Raw genomic sequence first — 23,292 nt, forward strand, 5'->3', positions numbered from 1 at the left:
GTCCCCCTTGACCCTCGGGGTCCTCGGAAGGGTCATTTTCCTGCTTCTGTTGCTGCCCTTGACGGCTGATGCTCCAGGTGGGTCAGAACAGAAGTGCTGTCCTGGGTGCTAAGTCACTTCAGTCGTGTCCGGCTCGTTGCAACCCCGTGGACTGTAGCCCACTGACAAGCTCCTCTGTCCGTGGGATTCTCCAGGTAAGAATCCTGGAGTGGGTGGCCGTGCCCTCCTCCAGGGGATCTTCCTGACCCAGGGGTCAAGCCTGGGTCTCCTGCAGGGGCAGGTGAATTTTGTACCGCGTGCAGCACTTGGGAAGCCTCGGTAACCTGAAGGTGTGCACTGAAAAACCTTTCGGACGCGGGGCGCCCTGGCGGACAGTGTGAGCGGTGAGGGGTAGCGTGCGGGCGCTGCGTTTTCAGGTCCGAATGAGCCCCAGGGAGTTGGCCAGGTTGGGGTGGGAGACTTCGTAGTCCCCCGGGACAGCCCGTGCCTGTGGCGATTGGAACGAGACTTGGGTTTGCCAGCTGTGTGTGCTGCGGTGATGGGGGCCCGTCGGGGTGACAGGTGTTGCCTGGGACGCTGGCATTGCGTTTTGTGTAGCTCAGTTGGTAAAGAACCCGCCTGCAATGCAGGAGACCCTGGTTCGATTCCTGGGCCGGGAAGACCCCCTGGAGAAGGGAAAGGCAACCCACTCCTGTATTCTGGCCTGGAGAATCCCATACAGTCCAGGGAATCGCAAAGAGTCAGACAAGACTGAGAGACTTTCACTCACGCACTCCCTGGCACGCCTAAAACCACGGTGAGCTCCATGGGCAAGCTCATGCAAGGGTCCCCCTTGGACCCGCTTCCCAGTCACCCAGCCCCCTCCCCAGGGCGTGTCCTGAATCTGAGAGACAGTGCCGGTCCCCTCCGTCCAGCCGACACGGTTGTAAAACTGAAATCTTTAAATGGGGAAAGAAAGCGCGGCCTGGTGATCGCCAAAACAAGAAGGGAAAGCGGGCGTGAAAAAGCAAAGGACAACGCGATCCACTTATAGGAAGCAAAGCAGCACGGGCGACTCCACGGAGGCAGAAAGTGGGAGCGTGTTCGGAGGGGTTCGGGGGACGAGGGGTGGAGGGTGACGGCTCAAGGGGACAGGTCTCCCTTGCGGAGACCGGAAGGTTCTGCAGCCAGGCTTTGTGGATGTGCTGAGTGTCACTGAGTTGCAAGACGGGGCTTCCCGGGTGGCTCAGTGCTAAGGAATCCGTCTGCCGATGCAGGAGACGCAGGTTCGATCCCTGGTTCGGGAAGATCCCCTGGAGAAGGAAGTGGCAACCCACTCCAGTATTCTGGCCTGGAAAACCCCATGGACGGAGGAGCCTGGTGGGCTGCAGTCCATGGGGTCGCAGAGACGCGAGTGAGCGGCTGAGCCCACAGGCTTGCATTCCGTGTGAATTTAGCCCAGATTAAAAAAAAAAAGCAATGAGGGCAAAATTAAGTGAAGCAGCGATGAGATTTCTGAGGATTTCGGTCTTCTGATCACCTCTGTGAGGCTCCTGGAAGTGCCCGTAGGATGGGAGCGACAGTTAAACCGGGGATTGGCTGAATGAGACATATCATGTTGTTATTCAGTCGCTCAGTCGTGTCCGACTCTCTGCGGCCGCATGGACTGCAGCACGCCAGGCCTCCCTGTCCATCACCAACTCCCGGAGCTGGCTCAAACCCATGTCCATAGAGTCAGTGATGCCATCCCACCATCTCATCCTCTGTCATCCCTTTCTCCTCCTGCCTTCAATCTTTCCCAGCATCAGGGTCTTGTCCAGTGAGTCCGTTCTTCGCATCAGGTGGCCAAAGTACTGGAGCTTCAGTTTCAGCATCAGTGAATATTCAGGACTGACTTCCTTTAGGATGGATCTCCCTGCAGTCCAAGGGACTCTCAAGAGCCTTCTCCAGCGCTACGATAATCACGCTCATTGCAGAGTCTCCTTCGGAGATTTTCTTACAATTCTTGACCAAGAGCCGGGGTCTGCCATGAACTGATTATTTAAAGCGAGCAACTTTGGGGGGTGGATTTCTGTGTCCCTTTGTGTTATATGAGAACTCTTTTTTTTCAGTCAGGGTTACAGCAGGTTCTGGTTTTTGCTCCATCACGATGCGCAGGAAGCGGACGGGAGTTGAGTGCACAGGATGCTAGTGGGGAAGTTGGGGTGAAGGGTGTCGATGAGTCCGGGGGGGTCGGCGCGTGGGCGCCCCCTCTGCGCGTCCACCTCCCTGAGGCCGGTACGACGCTGTGCCCCTCGGGGGAGAAAGCGGGACTCAGGGGGCTTGATAATGCAGGTGCTGCCATCACCGAGGAGGCGGGGAGACGGGTCAGGCTGTGGTTCCCCCACCTCTGCCCCGGCACCCACGGCCCATCCCCCCACCCCGTCTCCCGTTAAGCAAAGCTCAGACCACAGACATTTCTCAAATTGCGGATGTGAAAATCCAGGCGCGGCAGCAGGAGCCGGGGGCGTCTGTTGATGGAGGACGGTCCTCTCTGAGAGGTTCCGGGGTGCAGCGGGCTGGCAAGCATGCCCCCTCCCCACTGCAGGAAACAACCCTCCCCCAGGGGGATCAGACAGCAGACCCCCAAGAAAGACGAAGTCTGGCTGGGGCAGGGTCTCGGGGGGAGGGGCCCTTGGGGCAGGGGGACAGGAGATGACGGTCAGGTGGGAACGTTGGAACCGGTCTGGTGGGTGGTTTTGTCTTGTTTTGTGTTTTCCCCCTCTGTGATGGCAAGTGAGGTTCCCTGGGGGGAGCGGGGTTGAGGGTGCAGGCGGGCATCTGAGGCTGGGTGCTTGTCCCCGGGTATGCTGGTGGACAGGTGTCCCTGTCCTTAAGGAGGCAGGATGCTTGTGGTCCTCCATCCGCGGCATCCGGCCGGGAGGACCTGGTGAAGATGCAGACGGTCTGAATGAGTCTGGAAAGGGAAGGCGGAGAAGGCGGCAGAGGAGGGGAGCGCTTTGTGGAAACAGCAGAGAATCAAACATGGGAGGCCCAGGGGACTTGTTACCAGAGAGGCTGGGGGTGTCAGGGGTTGGGAGCTTCTCGGGTGGCTCAGCAGTGTAAAAAAAAAAAGTCTGCCTGCAAGGCAGAAGATGCAGGAAATGCTGTAGGTTCGATCTCTGGGTCGGGAAGGTTCCCTGGAGGAGGGCATGGCAACCCACTCCAGTGTCCTTGCCTGGAGAATCCCATGGACAGAGGAGGCTGGCTGGCTGCGGTCCACGGGGCCACAGAGTCAGACACGAGTGAAGCAGGAGGACGAGGGGCTGGTATCGAGCGTGTGCAGGGTCAGCAGACTGTGACCGTCATGACCAGGTCTCCGAGACGGGGCATCACGGGTGATGCTGACCCATGGGGACTGGGCGTGCAAGGGCAGCTGGGGTGCGGGGAGCTGGGGGGTTTATTTGCCGGTGGAGACGCCCACGGGAGCCGGGAGGTCCCCTGTGTAGATGCCAGTGTCGCCAGAGGGGAGACGCGGGCCAAGAATGGGAGGCCGTGGAGAACGCGGGCGGGAGGTCTGCGGGTGGTGGGTCCCGCAGCGGGGTCCGAGAGCCTCGGTGGAGCGTGGCCGAAGCCCTCTGGGTGGGGACTGGAGCCTGAAGGCACTGACCTGGACGTGCCTCTGACACGCAAGATTCTCGGAGCGGAGCTACAGCTGAGCGGAGAGGTGGAAGACGGTCTGTGAGTACCAGAGGGAGGAAGGAAAGATGGAAGGAGACAGGAAGCCACCCTGAGACCGGTAGACTCCTAAACCCAAGGACACGATGGACAATACGACGGTGCACGGTAGAATAGAGACAGAGAGGGGGAACCCTCGGGGAAAAGAGAGTTCGAAGGATGGGATTCCTGGGAGCGCGGAGAGATGAGGAGGGGGGTCTGCAAGGACTCAGCTCGAGACACACGGAGACTGGCCCTGTCGACAAAGGTAAAGGCACATTGCAAGTCACAGCGATGCCGGAAAGGGGTCACCACGGCCAGAGTCAGCGGGTCTGATTCCTGGCGGCCCCGTGGACCGTAGCCCCGCCAGGCTCCTCTGTCGGTGGGAGGGACTCTCCAGGCGAGAACGCTGGAGGGGGTTGCCGCGCCCTTCTCCAGGGGATCTTCCCGGCCCGGGAATCGAAAGCGAGTCTCCTGCGTTGGCAGGCGGGCTCTTCACCATCTGAGCCACCAGGAAAGCCCAACCGAAAACCCCGCTGGGGAAACGGTGGGCACGTCCACAGATGCCACCCCAAACCCAGCTGGACGATCAGCTGTTCTCTGTGGAGTGTGGCTTTGTGGGGGAGAGAGCACGGTACCTTCGTACTTTTTTTTTTTTAAAGTTTAATTTTTTAATTTTATATTTTTGTCCGAGATGCACGTGAGATCTTAGTTCCCCAGCCAGCGATAGAACCCGAGCCCCCTGCATGGGAAGCTCGCCGTCTTAACCCCTGGACCGCCAGGGAAGTCCCTAAATATTTCGTTTAATGTTAGTCAAGTTCATGTGTTTAGGACGAGTGTAGGTTTGCAGAAACATGAGGTTCGGAAAGTGCTGGAAATTCCGACGTACCCGCTTCCCCCTACGGTTAGTTCCCCAATGATGGACAGCAAGCATCAGTGTGGGACGTCTCTCACAATTGATGGAGCAAGTTTGATGCAATATTCTTGGCTCAAAGTCATGATTTGCATTAGGGGTCACTCTTGCTGTTGTCCAATCCTTTGGCCACCGGACGCGAAGAACTGACTCATTGGAAAAGACCCTGATGTGGGGAAAGATTGAGGGCAGGAGGAGAAGGGGATGACAGAGGATGAGATGGACCAACTCGATGGACCTGAGTTTGAGTAACCTCCAGGAGTTGCGGATGGACAGGGAGGCCTGGTGTACTGCAGTCCATGGGGTCGCAGAGAGTCAGACACGACTGAGCAACTGGACTGAATGGAACTGACCTTGCTGTTGGACGTTCTATGGGTTTGGGCAAGCGTGTGATCGCATGTATCCGTCATTAGAGCCGAATGTTTCCACTGCCCTAAAAATTTCCTGTCCTCCAGCTGTTCATCCCTCCTGTTCTCATAACCCCTGACAACCACTGATGCTTTTTCTGTCCCCATGGTTGTTGGTCAGTCACTCAGTCGTTTCCAACTCTTTTCAACCCCATGGACCGCAGCACGCCAGGCCTCCCTGTCCATCACCAGCTCCCGGAGCTTACTCAAACTCATGTCCATCGAGTCAGTGATGCCGTCCAACCATCTCATCCTCTGTCGTCCCCTTCTCCTCCTGCCCTCAATCTTTCCCAGCCTCAGGCTCTTTTCCAGCGAGTCTACTTTCACATCACGTGGCCAAAGTATTGGAGCTTCAGCTTCAGCTTCAGTCCTTCCAGTGAATATTCAGGGTTGATTTCCTTTAGGATGGACTGGTTGGATCTCCTTGCAGTCCAAGGGACTCTCGACAGGGTTCTCCGCCACCACAGTTTGAAAGCATCACTTCTTCTGCACTCAGCTGTAGTTTTACCTTTTCCAGAAAGTCACAGAAGTGGAATTATGCACTCTGTGTGTGTGCTAAGTCACTCAGTCGTGTCCAACTCTTTGTGACCCCGTGGACTGTAGCCCGCCAGACTCCTCCATCCGTGGGATTCTCCGGGCAAGAGTACTGGAGTGGGTTGCCGTGCCCTTCTCCAGGGGATCTTCCCGACCCAGGGATCGAACCAGCCTCTCCTGAGTCTCCTGTGTTGGCAGCCAGATTCTTTACCACCAGCGCCACCTGGGAAGCCCGTGCACTTTGCACCCTTTTCCAAATTGTCTTTTTAGTTAATTAATTTATTTTTTGGCTGCACTGCATACCATGGGGGGATCTTAGTGCCCCGACCAGGGATTGAAACCACGGCCCCCTGCGTTGGGAGGGTGGAGTCTTAACCACTGTAAGCAGGTGACCCACGCTGCTGGCCAGGTCAGCTTGCCAACGCCGACCACCACTCTGCAGAGAGTCCTGTGGGTTCTTTTTCCCCGTCTCCCCGGGGAAACATCACTGCTGTCCACATCAAGACTCTCACGAAGGGTGGTTTTTCTCTCCCCGCAGAGCTTCTGCGTCGTCCAGGAAGCCCTGCGAGTCCTCTGGCGATGGTTTTCCTCCTCTCTGTGGTGCTTGACTCCGCGTGGCTGCTCACCCAGGAACAGCAGGGTGAGTATGTGAATGTGCCTGACCTCTCTGTGCCTCCCCCATTGCCCTGACCCCAGCTTCTGGGACACGGGCCTATCAGTTCAGTTCAGTCACTCAGTCACGTCCGACTCTTTGTGACCCCACGGACTGCAGCACGCCAGGCCTCCCTGTCCGTCACCGACTCCCAGAGCTTGGTCAAACTCATGTCCATCAACTCATGGACATCGACTCATGTCCAACCATCTCATCCTCTGTCATCCCCTTCTCCTCCCGCCCTCAATCTTTCCCAGCATCAGGGTCTTTTCCAATGAGTCAGGTCTTCGCATCAGGTGGCCAAAGGATTGGAGTTTCAGCTTCAGTATCAGTCCTTCCAATGAATATTCAGGACTGATTCCCTTTAGGATGGACTGGTTGGATCGCCTTGCAGTCCAAGGGACTCTCAAGAGCCTTCTTCAACACCACAGTTCAAAAGCATCAATTCTTCGGCGCTCAGCCTTCTTTATAGTCCAACTCTCACATCCATATATGACTACTGGGAAAACCATAGCCTTGACCAGACGGACCTTTGTTGGTTGGCATGTCTATAGGCATAGCCATGCCTATGGCTGTGTCTAGTTTCATGATTTTCCTTCTATTCAACAGTCTGCCGGCATTATACCTCCTATTGTGTTCACCCCTTGTGGTGATGTGAACGGTCCCCCACCCAGCCTGCAGACACAGGTGATGGTACCCGACTCCCTTCCCATGACGAGATGGGAATAAATAGCCTCCCCTCCTTCTCACTTGGTTGGTCTTCATTTATTTTCACAGTAGACGTCTCCACTTGGCCTGCGCTGGTGGCTCAGTGGTAAAGAATCTGCCTACAGTGCAGGAGACGCGGGTTCAATCCTTGGGTCGGGAAGATGCCCCGGAAGAGAACATGGCAACCCACTCCAGTATGCTTGCCTGGAGAATCCCACGGACAGAGGAGCCTGGTGGGCCGTGGTCCACAGGGTCACAAAGAGTTGCACACGGCTTACTGACTATACAAAAACAACAGAGATATCTCCACTTGGAGAAAGGGGTAGGAAGGAGAGACGGGACAGAGGGTGGGGGGGAGACAAAGAGGACTTGACAGAGGTGGTTGACAGTGATCCCCAACGCCGATCTTTGCTTGCGAGACCTGAGACGAATTGCTTAAGTGGGTATGGAGTCGGGAAAAGGGGATTTTCTTGATTCCTGAGGTCACGTCTTCCAGATCTTCCAACCGCGAAGCCAAACTCCAGTCTACATGTGAAGTTTGACCCGAAGATGATGAAGCTGAGCTGGGACTGCTGGGAGAACAGTACCCACGGGGAATGCGTGTTGATTCACAAGGAGAAGGAGCTGATTAAGAAAAAGGTAAGGCGGTCTGGGCGTGAGTTTGAGCAAACTCCGGGAGACGGTGAAGGATGAGGGAAGCCTGGCGTGGCTGCGGTCCGTGGGGTCGCAGAGAGTCGGACACGACCGGGCGACTGAGCAACAGCGGTGAGGTAGATTGGACGGGCCGCCTGCGATCCTTCGTCGAGCTCTCGTCAAGCATGAGCGACAAAAACTCGAGAGTGAGTCGGGGACACATCGAGGAAGTCATGGTTCGGGGTGCACCAGGGAAGTGACCCTCACGTCCAGTATGTATTCAGTAGGCTGACTCCCCGGGGGAGCCACGTTCCTTTGCTCAGTTGGTCCACGTGCTAGACGCGATCCTGAGAAAAATAATAGCGTTCGCTCCGCCTGTTACATGGAAACAAACTAAACGGACTGACCTGGATACAGTGCAAACATGATGCTCGTGAGAGACTGACGACTGTGAGACAAGACAAGAAAAATCAATCCCATAGAAGAGGGCGCGGGGACTTCCCTGCTGGTTAAGACTTTGAGCCTCCACTGGAGGGGTTGTGGGTTCAGCCCCTGGTCAGGGAACTAAGATTCCCACAGGCTGTGCGTGGTGTGGCCAAACACACGGGGGGGGGGGGTAGTGTGAGGTTCCAAAAAATTTAAAGCGATGAGGGCGCAAAGAGCAGGCCACTCTGCACCCCTTGGGAGTTTGTGACAAACGGAGGCTCCCAGACCTCAGCTGGGGCTTGTGTAACTGGACTGGATGTTTTCACAAGATCCGTGGTGACCCCAAGGTGGGTTCCGAGGGAGGTTCAAGAGGGAGGGGACGTGTGTATGCTTCTAGCTGATTCACACTGTGGCAGCAAAAACTAACACAACTCTGTAAAGCAATTATGTGCCTGCCTGCTGAGTCCCTTCAGCCGTGTCCGACTCTTTGGGACCCCATGGACTGCAGCCCGCCAGGCTCCTCTGTCCATGGGATTCTCCAGGCAAGAACACTGGAGTGGGTTGCCATGCCCTCCTCTAGGGAATCTTCCCGACCCAGGGATGGAACCCATGTCTCTTGCGTCACCTGCATTGCAGGTAAATTCTTTACCCACTGAGCCACCTGGGAAGCCCAAAGCAATTGTACTCCAGTTAAAAATAATTTTTTTTCTGAAAAAGGTGAGCTCTGAACAATGACTTTCTGAACCCTGCTAGGGGGCCTCTTCTCAAAGAAGGTACCTGGGCGAGATTTCACACAGGGAGGCGGATGCCGTGACGGGGGTCAGTGTAGGAGCAAAACTGTGAGGATGAGAGGAAAGAAGACAGGCTCTTAACCCACTGGCTGGTTGCACCTCTTCAGGTCAAAGACAGCGAATGTCACTGCACATTTCCGGACTGTTCTCTCCATGGGGGAGTCACCCTCACCGTCAAAGTAAATATCAACCAAAGACGGCTTTCAGAAATGCTGCTCTACACTAACCCAGGTAGGGAAAACACAGGGGTGACCCTTCTGCTCCCCAGGAGCATGCAGATTCCATTGTCCCACCTTTTTCAGCTTTATGGGACATACCTGACACACAGGAATTGTGTATATTTGAGGATTTTTTGGTTCTGTTTAGTTATTTTGGTGTTTTTTGCTTTTGGCGGTCCTTTGCGGCTTGTGGAGCCTGACTTCCCTGACCAGGGATTGAACCCAGGCCCCAGGCCCACAGCAGCGAAAGTGTGGAGCCCGAACCACTGGGCCGCCAGCGGATTCCCACATTTGCCGTTTCAGTGTGTGCGTGCTTTCGAAATGACTGCCACAATCGAGCTGTTAACGTATCTCTTCTGTCGCGTGTGTTTTTGTTGGTTGGTTGGTTTTTTTTGTGGTGAGAACCCTTCAGGGATCTTCTCTCTTCAGTTCAGTTCAGTCAGTCCGTCGTGTCCGACTCTTTGCGACCCCATGGACTGCAGCACGCCAGGCTTCCCTGTTCTTTACCACCTCCCGGAGCTTGCTGAAACTCAGGTCCATCGACTCGGTGATGCCATCCAGCCATCTCATCCTCTGTCGTCCCCTTCTCCTCCTGCCCCCAATCCTTCCCAACATCAGGGTCTTTTCCAGTGAGTCAGCTCTTCGCATCCGGTGGCCAAAGGATTGGAGTTTCAGCTTCAACATCAGTCCTTCCAATGAACACCCAGGACTGATTTCCTTTAGGATGGACTGGTTGGATCTCCTTGCAGTCCAAGGGGCTCTCAAGAGTCTTCTCCGACACCACGGTTCAAAAGCATCGATTCTTCGGCGCTCAGCTTTCTTTATAGTCCAGCTCTCACAGCCATACGTGACCACTGGAAAAACCATAGCTTTGACTAGGTAGACCTTTGTCACCAAAGTAACGTCTCTGCCTTTTTATACGTTGTCTAGGTTGGTCATAGCTTTTCTTCCAAGGAGCAAGCGTCTTTTAATCTCATCTCTTTTCTCTCCGTGAATTTCAAGTGGACAAACACAGTATTGTCAGCTGTATCCGCCGCTTTGTGTGTGAGATGCCTGGAACGTATTCTTCTGTTTTGGGAAGAGTCTGCGAAGGATTGGTATCGATTCTTCTTTGCGCCATGAAGCCATTGGGTGCATCCCCCTTTAAACCTCATCATTATGTTTCTGTCCCTTCCCAGGTGGGGAGGACACAGCTGCCCGAAACTTCTCCTGCGTTATCTACGACGCAGATTTCATGAACTGCACCTGGGCCAGGGGCCGAGCAGCCCCCGATGACGTCCAGTATTTTTTGTACACGCGATCAAAGTAAGTGTTGACCTCACGTAGCCGTAGACAACCCTGAGAGATGCTGTGAGGAAGTGCAAACTGCCCTGACGGTTCTCTGAACGTTTTGGGATCTCCCAGGAAAAAAATCGAAAGGGAATGTCCTCGTTACCTGAAAGACTCGGGGACCCACGTGGGATGTCACCTCCGAGACCTCTCGGAATTAACGTCGTACAGTTACTTCCTGGTTAACGGTACCAGCCAACAAACAGGAATCCAGTTCTTTGACTCGGTTTTGCTCTTAAAGGAAATAGGTGAGAACAACCACCTGGAATGTAAAACCAGTGCTTAGCCAGAGGTGACAGAATTTGCGTAGGCATCTGCATTGAGACTCCCGGAGATGCTGTAACGCATGACCACAGACTGGGAGGCTTAAAAGAACGGAAATGTACCGTCCCAGGGTTCTGGGGGCCAGAAATCTTGGTCCCTTTTGGAGGGTCTGAAAGAACACCCGCTCCCTCCTCTGTCTGCCAGCTCCTGGTGGCAGCCAGCAGCCCTTGGCTTAGAGATGCATCATTCCAGTCTCTGAAGCTGCTCCCTCCTGCTGGTGAACTCGGGACCTCTCGTCAGTGTCGGGATGGCAGAAACGGGTCGCCCCTCCGTGCTCCAGGGGAGCTGTTCCGCATCACAGCTGTCCCTGGGGTCTCGTTACAGAGCGGTACAACCCTCCCGCCAATGTCACCGCCCACTGCAACGAATCCCTCTGCCTCATCCGGTGGGAGAAGCCCAGGACCCGACAGAAACGGTCCAGCAGGGAGTTCCAGTACCAGCTGGACATCCAGAGACAGGTGAGCGGACTCGGCTCCGGGAGGGCCCCGGGCCTCGGGAAGCCTGGCAGCCACCCCCGTGGCCCGACGGGAGGGCCTGGGGCAGGAGAGGGGGCTCGGAATGGGCGGGCGTCGGGGGAAATCCAGGGTCTGCTCCAGGGCCACCTGGACCCAGTGTAGACGTGGGTGAGCCCTCCGACCCCGGTCTGCCCAGACCCAGTATAGACAAGGGTCCTCTGCTCCAAACCCAGAGGGGCCCTGTGTGGACAGGCAGGAACCCTGTACTCCACGTCCGCGGGGACCCAGTGTAGACAGGAGCCCTCTACTCCGAGTCCAGCTGGACCCAGTGTAGACAAGAAGGCTCCACTGCTCCAAACACAGAGGGGCCCCGTGTGGACAGGCAGGAACCCTGTACTCCACGTCCGCGGGGACCCAGTGTAGACACGGGGATACCCTCTCCTCACGTCCTGCTGAACCCAGTGTAGACACGGGTGAGCTCTCCGATCCCGTTCTGCCCACACCCAGTGTAGACATGACACACCCTCTCCTCTGTCCCCCTGGACCCAGTGTAGACATGACACACCCTCTCCTCATGTCCTCCTGGACCCAGTGTAGACATTATACAACCTCTCCTCTGTCGCTCTGGACCCAGTGTAGACATGACACACCCTCTCCTCTGTCCCCCTGGACCCAGTGTAGACATGACACACCCTCTTCTCAAGATTCCCTGGACCCAGTGTAGACATGACACACCCTCTCCTCATGTCCCCCTGGACCCAGTGTAGACATGACACACCCTCTCCTCTGTCCCCCTGGACCCAGTGTGGACATGACACACCCTCTCCTCTGTCCCCCTGGACCCAGTGTAGACATGACACACCCTCTCCCCTGTCCCCCTGGACCCAGTGTAGACATGACACACCCTCTCCTCACGGCCCCCAGGACCCAGTGTAGACATGACACACCCTCTCCTCTGTCCCCCTGGACCCAGTGTAGACATGACACACCCTCTCCTCTGTCCCCCTGGACCCAGTGTAGACATGACACACCCTCTCCTCTGTCCCCCTGGACCCAGTGTAGACATGACACACCCTCTCCTCTGTCCCCCTGGACCCAGTGTAGACATGACACACCTTCTCCTCTGTCCCCCTGGACCCAGTGTAGACATGACACACCCTCTCCTCACGGCCCCCTGGACCCAGTGTAGACATGACACACCCTCTCCTCTGTCCCCCTGGACCCAGTGTAGACATGACACACCCTCTCCTCTGTCCCCCTGGACCCAGTGTAGACATGACACACTCTCTCCTCTGTCCCCCTGGACCCAGTGTAGACATGAAACACCCTCTCCTCTCTCCCCCTGGACCCAGTGTAGACATGAAACACCCTCTCCTCTGTCCCCCAGGGCCCAGTGTAGACACGGGGACACCGTCTCCTCTGTCCTCCTGGACCCAGTGTAGACACGGATACACCCTCTCCTCTGTCCCCCTGGACCCAGTGTAGACATGACACACCTTCTCCTCTGTCCCCCAGGACCCAGTGTAGACATGACACACCCTCTCCTCTGTCCCCCTGGACCCAGTGTAGACATGACACACCCTCTCCTCTGTCCCCCTGGACCCAGTGTAGACATGACACACCCTCTCCTCTGTCCCCCTGGACCCAGTGTAGACATGACACACCCTCTCCTCTGTCCCCCTGGACCCAGTGTGGACATGACACACCCTCTCCTCTGTCCCCCTGGACCCAGTGTAGACACGGAGACACCCTCTCCTCTGTCCCCCTGGACCCAGTGTAGACACGGAGACACCCTCTCCTCTGTCCCCCTGGACCCAGTGTAGACATGACACACCCTCTTCTCAAGACTCCCTGGACCCAGTGTAGACATGACACACCCTCTCCTCACGTCCCCCTGGACCCAGTGTAGACATGACACACCCTCTTCTCAAGACTCCCTGGACCCAGTGTAGACATGACACACCCTCTCCTCTGTCCCCCTGGACCCAGTGTAGACATGACACACCCTCTCCTCTCTCCCCCTGGACCCAGTGTAGACATGACACACCCTCTCCTCACGGCCCCCAGGACCCAGTGTAGACATGACACACCCTCTTCTCAAGACCCCCTGGACCCAGTGTAGACATGACACACCCTCTCCTCTCTCCCCCTGGACCCAGTGTAGACATGACACACCCTCTCCTCTGTCCCCCTGGACCCAGTGTGGACCAGGAGGACTGTCCTCTCCAAGCCCATCTACATTCTCAGATCCTTCACCAGCTGAGTTTCTAGCAGGAGCCGTGAGCCAGGGGCGCCGTCTGTCCTGTGGACACGTTCCCTCCTTCTATGTGGTGCCAACTCCAGCTCAGGCCGAATGGAAGGGCTCAGCTGTTTGTTGGGCCCTGACTCTTGTTTTGTCTTGATTGCATAGAAAGGGGAGATGGCATGAGACCTGTGAAAAACTTTCAAGTTGGAGAAGAGTAAATATTCTCTTCTGGTTTGGGCTTTTTTCCAGGGTGACCCCAGCAGCGGCAGAAGTCAGCTGGTGAGTGGCGACCCTGACCCTGAATATCGCCTGTGCAGTTTCATCCCACATGTGTGTGGGCATGCCCAGTCTCTTCAGTCACGTCTCCTTGGGACCCCAGGGACTGTAGCCCACCGGCCTTCCCTGTCCGTGGGATTCTCCAGGCAAGAATACTGGAGTGGGTGGCCACGCCCTCCTCCAGGGGAATCTTCCCGACCCAGGGACTGAACTCCCATCTGACTGCATCTCCCACATTGCAGGCAGATTCTTGACCTACAGAGTCACCGGAGAAGCCCAGTTTAATCCTGCAATATTGGTGAACGGACACACACCAACTGCAATTGTTCCCGCAGTGGCCAGGATGGGGATGAGATAAAAATCAGACGATGGGGTTCGCCTAGAGCAGTGGTCCCCAACGTTTTTGGTACCGTGGACCACTTTCATGGGAGACAAGTTTTCCGTGCACAGAGGGGGATGGTTTTGGGTGACTTAAGAGCGTTGCATTATTGTGCACTTTATTTCTATTGTTACATCAGCTCCACCTCGGGTCATCAGGCCTTAGAGCCCAGAGGCTGAGGACCCCTGCCCTAGCATAGCAAGACAGTGATATAGCGGCACCCCTGATTACCGCTTGACTGGGGTCCCCCTCTTCTATCCACGTTGGTCCAGGAAATACCCCTTGAAGTGTCGCAGAGATGATCGCGTCCCTCAAAACTCCTCTTGAGATCGATCATCCAAGTACTTTTTGCTGATTTTTTCTAAGCTTGGCCACCACTGTGACCTTGGTATCATCCTCTCTCTGATGAGGAAGGAGAACTTGGTCCTCTGAACATCCTTCTTGGGGCCATGATCTGTCCGTGGGTCTGTCCACGTCCACTGCAGTTCCTCAACCATTGCTGCATCTCTGCTGAACGATCCCAGGAGCCCCAGGAGTAGTTACTCAGAAGATGGAGGACAATCATCCATTGTCTTTATTTATCTAAGCATCTCTCCAAAGTGTTCAGGATGCAAAGTACAACATTCACGCCCAGGTTGTGGGGGGGTGGGAGGGTGTGGGCTTGAATTTTTCACTTCACTTGGCAACTAACTGAAAAGACACACACCCCCCTCTTTTTCTCGACACAGCTGACAGCTCTAACTTTCTGCTTTCTCCAAAGATCGTGGTGTTTGGTGACTCGGGAAATCGATACAACTTTCCGAAACCGGGATCCAAAGCAAAACATACTGTGAAGATACGGACAGCGGATGCCCGGAAAGCCCACTGGGGTGCCTGGAGCCAGCCCGTTGAGTTCGGTAGGTGTCCCGAGACCAGGACCAGGGCAGGTCCTGGCACGCTGAGTCCTTCTCTGAGCCATTCTGGGAAGAGTTCCCGTCCACGAGCCCCTGGTGACACTGTCCCCCTGGCATCAGCAACAGCTAGTGAGTGAAAGTGAAAGTTACTCGGCCGGGTCCGACTCTTTGCGACCCCACGGACTGTAGCCCGCCAGGCTCCTCTGTCCGTGGGATTTCCCGGGCAGGAATACTGGAGTGGGTTGTCATTTCCTTCTCCAGGGGATCTTCCTGACCCAGGGATCGAACCCAGGTCTCCTGCATTGCAGGCAGATTCTGTCCTGTCTGAGCCACCAGGGAAGGATTAATTTAAACTATGGGCCAAAAAGAAAAACACAAACATTAACTTTTCCCAGAATACGACTTTTCCCAGAATACACTTCTGAACAGACTTGGCTCACCTCCACGTGATTATTTTTTGGTTTGGCCTGCCATCTGGAATATGCAGTTTTGACAATTGACATATCGCTTAAAAGAAAAGATGCTGCTTTGCGTAACAGGTCACATTTTATCTGTGTATACTGAGAAATGTCACAACAGTGGATGCGTCCATCAGGTTATAATGACTCTGATAGACTGAGAGTTTCTCCTTGTACTTTTGACGATTCACAGATGAAAAATGTGCCCTGTTTAGGAAAATAATTTTGCAGAAGAAAATGAAAACCCACTCCAGTGTTCTTGCCTGGAGAATCCCATGGACAGAGGAACCTGGCGGGCTCCAGTCCATGGGGGTCACAAAGAGTCGGACGCGACTGAGCGACTAAGACGGACAGGGGAAAATGCTGCTGCTGCGGCTGCTAAGTCGCTTCAGTCGTGTCCGACTCTTAGCGACCCCATGGTCTGTAGCCTACCAGGCTCCTCTGTCCATGGGATTTTCCAGGCAAGAGTACTGGAGTGGGGTGCCATTGCCTTCTCCGACAGGGGAAAATAGTTTATTGTAAAGAGCGCTTATTCTAAATGACACGTGAAATGAAAGCTTAAGAATAGGTGGGAGGGGCCTTCTCTGGGGGTCCAGCAGTTGAGATCTGCCTTCCAACGCAGGGGATGTGTGTTTGACCCCTGGTCAGGACGCTCAGACCTCACACACCCTGAGGCGAAAAGACCAAAGCGCAGAACAGAGGCCATAGGGAATCCCTGTGGCTAAGAGGCTGGGCTCCCCAGGTTCAATCCCTGCTCATGGAACTAGGTCCCAGGTGCCGCAGCCAAGCCCCAGCACAGTCAAATAAACGAGTAAATATCAAAAGAAGAGTTAACATTGTCATAAATTCACCCAATGGGAGGGAATGCAGTTTACAGCTGTTTGCCTGGAACTGCCTATTCGTCCTTTCTTCTGTCCATTTTTAAATCGAATGGTCTTTAGGTTGCTGTGTTCTCAGAGTGCTTTAGGGGTTTTGAACATGGTGTTGGGCTCATCTCTCGTTCAGTCGCTCAGTGCTGTCTGAGTCTTTGCAACGCCATGGACTGCAGCACGCCGGGCCTCCCTGTCCATCACTGTCTCCTGGAGTTTGCTTAAACTCATGTCCATGGAGCCAGTGACGCCATCCGACCATCTCACCCTCTGTCGTCCCTTCTCCTGCCCCCAATCTTTCCCAGCATCAGGGTCTTTACCAGTGAGTCAGCTCTTCGCATCAGGTGGCCAATGGATTGGAGTTTCAGCTTCAGCATCACTCCTTTCAATGAACATTCAGGACTGATTTCCTTTAAGATGGACTGGTTTGATCTTCTCGCTCTTCAAGGGACTCTCAAGAGTCTTCTCCAGCCCCACAGTTCAAAAGCATCAGTTCTTCGGCACTCAGCCTTCTTTATGGTCCAACTCCAGTATTCTTGCCTGGAGAATCCCATGGACAGAGGAGCCTGGCGGGCTACAGTCCTAGGGGTCTCAAAGGGTCAGACATGGCAGAGGGACTAACACTTCCAGTTTCACTGTTTCCTCGCCTGTGAGGACGTGGGCTGGCAGCTCATCCCCCTCCCCTTCGGGGTCCCTGGCACGTGCCCCCACTCTGTCTTCCCCAGGCTCCGAAGAACCAGAGTCCAGCCTGGTGCACGTCTACGTTCTGGTGGTCCTGGGGACTCTCGTGTGTGGCCTGACCCTCAGCTGCCTTTTCAAAAGGTAACCCTGGGGAGTCCCGGGTCAGCACCCCCCTGGTCAGTGGAGGGCCCAGTGCTTATTCTAAAGTCACCCCCGCCCCCCGATCAGCTCACAAAGATGGGAAGGCAGCCTGCAAACACCCCAGGCGATCCGAGCCGCCGTGTGGGTTTTCCATAAGAAGATTTCTCTGGGGAAAACAGTGTTGACTTTAAGAAAAATGCACAATGTGAACGTTGCGAGTTTATGTTTTATTTGGGGCGAAATTAGGAGCGCGGGCTTCCCTGGTGGCTCAGATGGTAAAGAATCCGCCTGCAATGCGGGAGACCTGGGTTCGATCCCCGGGTCGGGAAGATCCCCTGGAGGAGGGCATGGCAACCCACTCCAGTGTTCTTGCCTGGAGAATCCCATGGACGGAGGAGCCTGGCGGGCTACAGTCCATGGGGTCGCAGAGAGTCGGACACCACTGAACGACTAAATAAACAAAGGAATGAATGAAGGATTGCAGCCCAGGACACAGCGCCTCAGATAGCTCTGAGGAGCTGCTGCAAAGAGGCAGGAAAGGCAGGTTGGTGTATATGTGATTTTGCTGAAGGGGGACTTCACGCAGTCAAGCATATATATATTTTTTTGCAGAAGGTCTCTGCTAGTCTGCCAGGGGAGCAGACATCACCGTGAAGCATTTCAGTTGTCTTGCTATGAGGAGATACAAGAGTTGGGCTCATAAAATGGGCTCCTGAGAATATCTAACTATCTGAAGACCTGTCCTGCCAGGTTTTTTTTGTTTTTTGGTTTTTTTCCTCCAGAGGGCAGAATGTCTCATGTCTGCTCTCCACCCTGAACTCCTTTCAGGAGATGACTGAAGGTCAGCAGCTGCAGAAGCAGCTGGTTGAATCCTTGTAGAGGTAGATGAAGTTTTGAAAGAGTGAGTCGCTCAGCCGTGCCCGACTCTCTGCGACCCCGTGGACTGCAGCCCGCCAGGCTCTTCCGTCCATGGGTTTCTCCAGGCAGGAATCCTGGAGTGGGTTGCCATGCCCTCCTCCAGGGGATCTTCCCGATCCAAGGATCGAACCCAGCTGTCCTGCATTGCAAGCGGAGTCTTTAGTGTCTGAGTCAGCAGGAAAGCCCCCTTACAGCTCAGCTGTGCGGCAGGTCCCGCCTTCCCCGTCTTTTGGAGCATCTGAAATTCTCAGAGTGTCCCTCCTGGTCCGACTTCTGCTTTACCGCAGCGTGTTACTCAGCCCCGGCTCCCAGGCCGCTGCAGCCGGCTTCCCCCACCACACGGACCCCTGCCAGCGTCTTTCCTGTCACTTGAGCTCAGCAGTCACACAGGCTCTCTCAGATGCCCCGGAAGGAAGCCCACACGTGCACAATAAAGCCTGTGTGCTCTGCAAAGCCATGGGGAGATTTGGCTCAGGGAGAGACCCTCCTGCAGGGCGTGGGGAACCTGTGGGCATCCACCCGGGGCGTCTTTGTCACCAGGAGTCCCCCGCCCCCGCCCTGGTTGGGCGTCCTGTGCTCAGAGAGCGTGGATTCCTCCAAGCTGCTCAAGACTGGGCACATACTGCCACTGCCGTCTCTGCACCCGCGACAGTGAATGTTCAGTTCAGTCGCTCAGTCGTGTCTGATTCTGTGCGACCGCATGGACTGCAGCACGCCAGGCCTCCCTGTCCATCACCAACTCCTGGAGTTTACTCAGACTCATGTCCATAGAGTCGGTGATGCCATCCAGCCATCTCATCCTCCGCTGTCCCCTTCTCCTCCTGACCTCAATCCTCTGGTTTCTCTTCAAACACAGTGAGTGAAGTTTCTGGAAAGACTTTCCCGGGCATTTCTTAAGTACATTCGCACAGTCTATTATATTCTCCACAGTCTAAGATTGGAGGCCGTCCTTCTGTGATTTTTTTTTTAAGTTTTTTTTCTGGATCATCTTTTTTTTTTTTTTATGTCTCTCCTCTTTTTTTTTTTTTCACACTTTAAACTTTTTATTTTGTATTGGGGTATAGCCGATGAACAATGTTGTGATAGTTTCAGGTGGACAGCAAAGGGACTCAGCCATCCATACACACATATCCATTCTCTCCCAAACTGCCCTCCCACCCAGCCTGCCACGTGACATTGAGCAGAGTTCCCTGTGCCGTCCAGCAGGTCCTTGCTGGTTCTCCATGTTAAATACAGCAGTGTGTCCATGTCCATCCCAGACTCCCTGACTATCCCTTCCCCCATCCTTCCCCCTGGGAACCATCAGGTTATTACAGAGTATTGAGCAGAGCTCCCTGTGCCGTCCAGCAGGTCCTTGCTGGTTCTCCATGTTAAACACAGCAGTGTGTCCATGTCCATCCCAGACTCCCTGACTAGCCCTTGTCTCCATCTTCCCACTCTCTCATAACAATGAGTTGGTTTTCTAAGTCTGTGAGTCTCTTTCTGTTTTGTAAGTAAGTTTGCATCATTTCTTTTCAGATTCCACATATAAGGGAAGCCATACAATATTTCTCCTTCTCTGTCTGACTGACTTCACTCAGTATGACTCTCTCTGGGTCCATCCATGTCCCTGCAGATGGCATTATTTCATTCTTTTTAATGGTTGCATAATATTCCATCATATATATATATGTGTACCACGATGTAGATCATTTTTAAAGTCTTTACTGAATTCCTTACAATAGTGCTTCTGTTTTATGGGTTTTTTCCTGTGCGAGGCATGTGGGAACTAGCTTCCTGACCAGGAATTGAACCGGCACCCCAGGGCCCAAACTCACACCCCCCGCCTTGGAAGGTGACGTCTTAACTCCTGGACCTCTACGGGAAGTCTCCCCTTCTGAGAATCTTAGAGGAAACTGTCCTGAAGGCCTGAGTCCAGAGGGCGTGTTTGCACTTACCATGACCGTGCCTCTCCTCTGGGAGCCAGGACGGAAATGTGGGCCCGTCGGTCTGGTCTTCATCTCGTTTCTTATCTCCCCAGGTTCCTCGGGACACACAGATTATTCCCTCCGGTTCCGCAGGTCAAAGACAAATTGAACGATAACCATCAGATCGACCACGAGGTATGTCCGGGGTGAGTGAGGAGGGGTAGCCAGGACGGACAGGTGGGGAATGGTGAGCCCAGCATCTCATCTGCGCTCAGCCAAAGCGGCCCAGAGGACGAGGCTGGAATCCCGTGTCCTGCTCGCTGGCTTTCTCTGGGGGGATGGGGGTTTTGTCTGCAAGCTGTGTCCGGGGAAATGAGCCGGAATGTGGGGAAGGAGGAGGAGAGAAGGGGAAGATGGGGATGGCAGAGAGAGACAGAGACAGACGGAAAGGGTCCAGCCAGATCTCTAGCACACGGAAAGGATGAAAAACAGCAAGGAACAGGAAACAAGAGAGACAGACTGAAAGGGTCCTGCCAGATCTCCAGGGGGTCAGCACACAAGATGAAAAAGGGACAAGAGAGACCCCCCCATATGTAGGGCTTCCCTGGTGGCTCAGATAGTAAAGAACCCGCCCGCAATGCGGGAGACCCGGGTTCGGTCCCTGAGTCGGGAAGATGCCCTGGAGGAGGGGAATGGCAGCCCACTCCAGTATTCCTGGGCTTCCCTTGTGGCTCAGATGGTAAAAAAAAAAAAATCCGAATGCGATTAGGGAGACCTGGGTTCAATTCCTTGGGTGGGGAAGATGCCCTGGAGGAGGGAATGGCAGCCCACTCCAGTATTCTTGCCTGGAGCATCCTCATGGGCAGAGGAGAGCCTGGCGGGTTATATACTCCATGGGGTCGCAAAGAGTTGGACACAACCGAGGGACTAAGACTTTCACTTTCAAATGTGGGAAACCCTCGCCTCCTCTTGGGTGCACCCGAGGAGCCCGTCTTCCCGAGGCGGGGACTGTGTCCGCCTCCTCCACGGCCTGCCTGACGTCACATCGACCTGGTTGCTTGCTCACCTGGGTCTCTGAGCCAGCCATTGCCCCTCTCACGGACACCGACTCGCCCTGGCGGGTCCCCCGGGAGGTCTAGGCTCCCCGACACTCTCCTTCCAAGCTCTGAGCTCCGTGCGGTCCCAGCGAGTGCGGTACCTGAGTCTCAGATGTCCCTCCCCAGCTCGTCGGCCGACGACAAGCCCCCCGCCCCGGAGACCCGGCTCCCGTTTCTGTCTAAACCCTCCACATCCGTCCGTGGCTCCCTGGGGGCTCCTGGGGAGTTGACATCCCTGCCTTTCTCCCCCATCAGATGCTATGGGAGAAGTTTGCGCAGGAAACGGGAAAAGGTGACAAGGAAGAGGTCTTAACGGTGGAGAAAGTCACGGAAGCCCCAGCGAAACGGTGAATTCCAGGCGTCTCCGTACCCGGGACTTTCTAGACGCTGTTGACTTTTTTAACATATTTTTTAAACATTTCTTAAACGTTTTATTTACTGTTTCGAATGAAGCTTTTTTAAATTGTCGTGAGCGTTTTTATAGCATTCTTTTTGTCCTTTTAGTGAGACTTCCCAGGGAGTCAGTGGTAAAGAACTCACCCGCCAATGTAAGAGACGCGGGTTCAATCCCTGGGTCGGGAACAGCCCGTGGAGTAGGAAATGGAAACCCACTCCAGTATTCTTGCCTGGAGAATCCCATGGACAGAGGATCCTGGCCTTCTAGAGTCTATGGAGTCATGAAGAGCCGAACATGAATGAGTGACTGAACAACGATTTACTTTTTTTTTTACTCTAAAAGATAATGGCATCTTTTTCAAAGGTGCTTTTGCAGCTGGAGAGGTGCTTTGGTGCCTGCAGTTCTGAACAGTGAACGCACCTCTCAGCGCCTCCTGGAACCCCACGTCTTCATCACACGCAGGTGTGCAGGCTGTCGGCGGCCACTGGGGCTGGAACGCCATCTCCCCTGCCTCTGCTTCTGCTGGCAGACAGAATGCATCCTCCTTTTTTTTTTTTCCCCTGTATCAGCTGCAGTTTAGAAAGAAATGAATTTCCAGAGGCTACTGTAACAGGCCCTCCACGATGGGCTTGGCGTGGCAGGAATCTGTCCATTACAGCTCGTATGGCCTCCTGTGTACTTCTTGTAACGGTGTCTGTCATGACCTTACCCCCGGGCGGGCGGTCCACGACCCACTCTCCATCTCGGGATCCTGACATTCATCACAGCTGTTAACTTCCTTGCGTCAGAAGGCGTCCTGTGTGTGGGTTCCGGGACTTGGGATGTCGTTGGGGATGTTATTCTGTCCACCACACGGGCACCAGGACGTGGACATCCTTGGGGATGTTTTTCTGTCCACCACACGGAGAGTGGACGCAGACGTCCCTGGGGACATTTCTCTGCCCACCACACGGGTCCCAAGGAGGGGAGCTTCGCTGAGCGGCCGTGATGGGTGAGCTCGGAGCCGTCCCCAGACCTGCAGACTCAAACGTCACCCTCTGGGCGTGGAGGTTCCTTCCGCCCACCCTCCCGGCCCCTCATGCGTGTGGCGTGCATTGCTCCCGTTCCGCTGGAATCCTCCACCAAAACCAGCTGAGTCGGATGCTCTTTTCACAAACCGGCAAAGCCTTTTTTTTGTTTTTTTAACTCCGGTCTTTTCATGAGCTTTGTGAGCCGTTTTAGACAATTACCCAGCCCCAAGGAGGGGGTCTTGGGAAGCCCGATTTTATAAGCCGGTCGGTCGGAAGTCTGGGCTGCCTGGGACTGCCCCACCCCCCCAAAAGGGTCTGAAGAGACTGGGGTCAGAAGTCTTGGGGAGCCGGTTTTTCGTGCTGGAAAGTGATCCAAAACCTGGCACGCAGCCAGGTGAAAACGCTTCGGGGCTAGAAATGATCCGGACACAACAGCTGTGTCGTTTTAACACGTGGATATTACACAACTCAGGGAACGTGAGCTATTTGCGTCTGTCAGTCTGTTTCCGTTTGAACACAAATGCCTTTTATCTTATTTTTTTAGGTTCCAGAAGAATGGTTACCAATGGGGAAAGGAAGGTAGGGTTGGGGCGGGCGGGGGTGTAATTTAGATGTTTGGGGTGAAAAGTGTTAAATGTGAATTGATTAATGGACATAAAGTGTTAGACCTAAAATAGATAAGCAACAGAGATTTATGGTACATCTCAGGGAATCATATAATCGTATTCCGTATCATGTCGGACCCTATAATGAAAAGGGGTCTGAAAACATGTGTGTCTCCACAAGTGAATCAGTTTGCTGCGCAGCTGAAAGTAACACAATGTTGTGAGTCAACTCTGTGCTCAGTCGTGTCCGACTCTCTGTGACCCCATGGGCTGTAGCCCCCCAAGCTCCTCTGTCCATGGGATTCTCCAGGCGAGGATACTGGAGTGGGTTGCCATGCCCTCCTGCAGGGG

The 23,292-nt window shown here is 54.7% G+C and overlaps 1 protein-coding gene across 6 annotated transcripts in view; it reads left to right on the forward strand.

Moving 5' to 3' along the window:
* LOC145537521 (granulocyte-macrophage colony-stimulating factor receptor subunit alpha-like) overlaps positions 1–22,817 on the forward strand; it is a 29,597-nt gene extending 6,780 nt beyond the window's left edge. For 3 of the 6 annotated variants that reach the window (XM_081568216.1, XM_081568215.1, XM_081568214.1), the window contains 11 exons: positions 6,068–6,169; positions 7,386–7,528; positions 8,847–8,970; positions 10,136–10,262; positions 10,362–10,534; positions 10,935–11,068; positions 13,560–13,589; positions 14,726–14,861; positions 16,911–17,007; positions 19,946–20,027; positions 21,185–21,396. In XM_081568216.1, coding sequence (XP_081424342.1) covers positions 6,109–6,169; positions 7,386–7,528; positions 8,847–8,970; positions 10,136–10,262; positions 10,362–10,534; positions 10,935–11,068; positions 13,560–13,589; positions 14,726–14,861; positions 16,911–17,007; positions 19,946–20,027; positions 21,185–21,280 — 1,203 coding nt within the window. In that variant the 5' untranslated portion in view covers positions 6,068–6,108 and the 3' untranslated portion in view covers positions 21,281–21,396. Of the gene's footprint in view, positions 1–6,067; positions 6,170–7,385; positions 7,529–8,846; positions 8,971–10,135; positions 10,263–10,361; positions 10,535–10,934; positions 11,069–13,559; positions 13,590–14,725; positions 14,862–16,910; positions 17,008–19,945; positions 20,028–21,184; positions 21,397–21,433 lie in introns of those variants that run through there. The other 3 variants (XM_081568212.1, XM_081568211.1, XM_081568217.1) reach the window with 2 other exon arrangements.
* Positions 22,818–23,292: the final 475 nt, after the last annotated feature.

This window comes from Giraffa tippelskirchi, chromosome Y (genome assembly GCF_054371585.1).
Source record: "Giraffa tippelskirchi isolate mGirTip1 chromosome Y, T2T-mGirTip1v1.2.pri, whole genome shotgun sequence".
Classification (NCBI taxonomy): domain Eukaryota; kingdom Metazoa; phylum Chordata; class Mammalia; order Artiodactyla; family Giraffidae; genus Giraffa; species Giraffa tippelskirchi.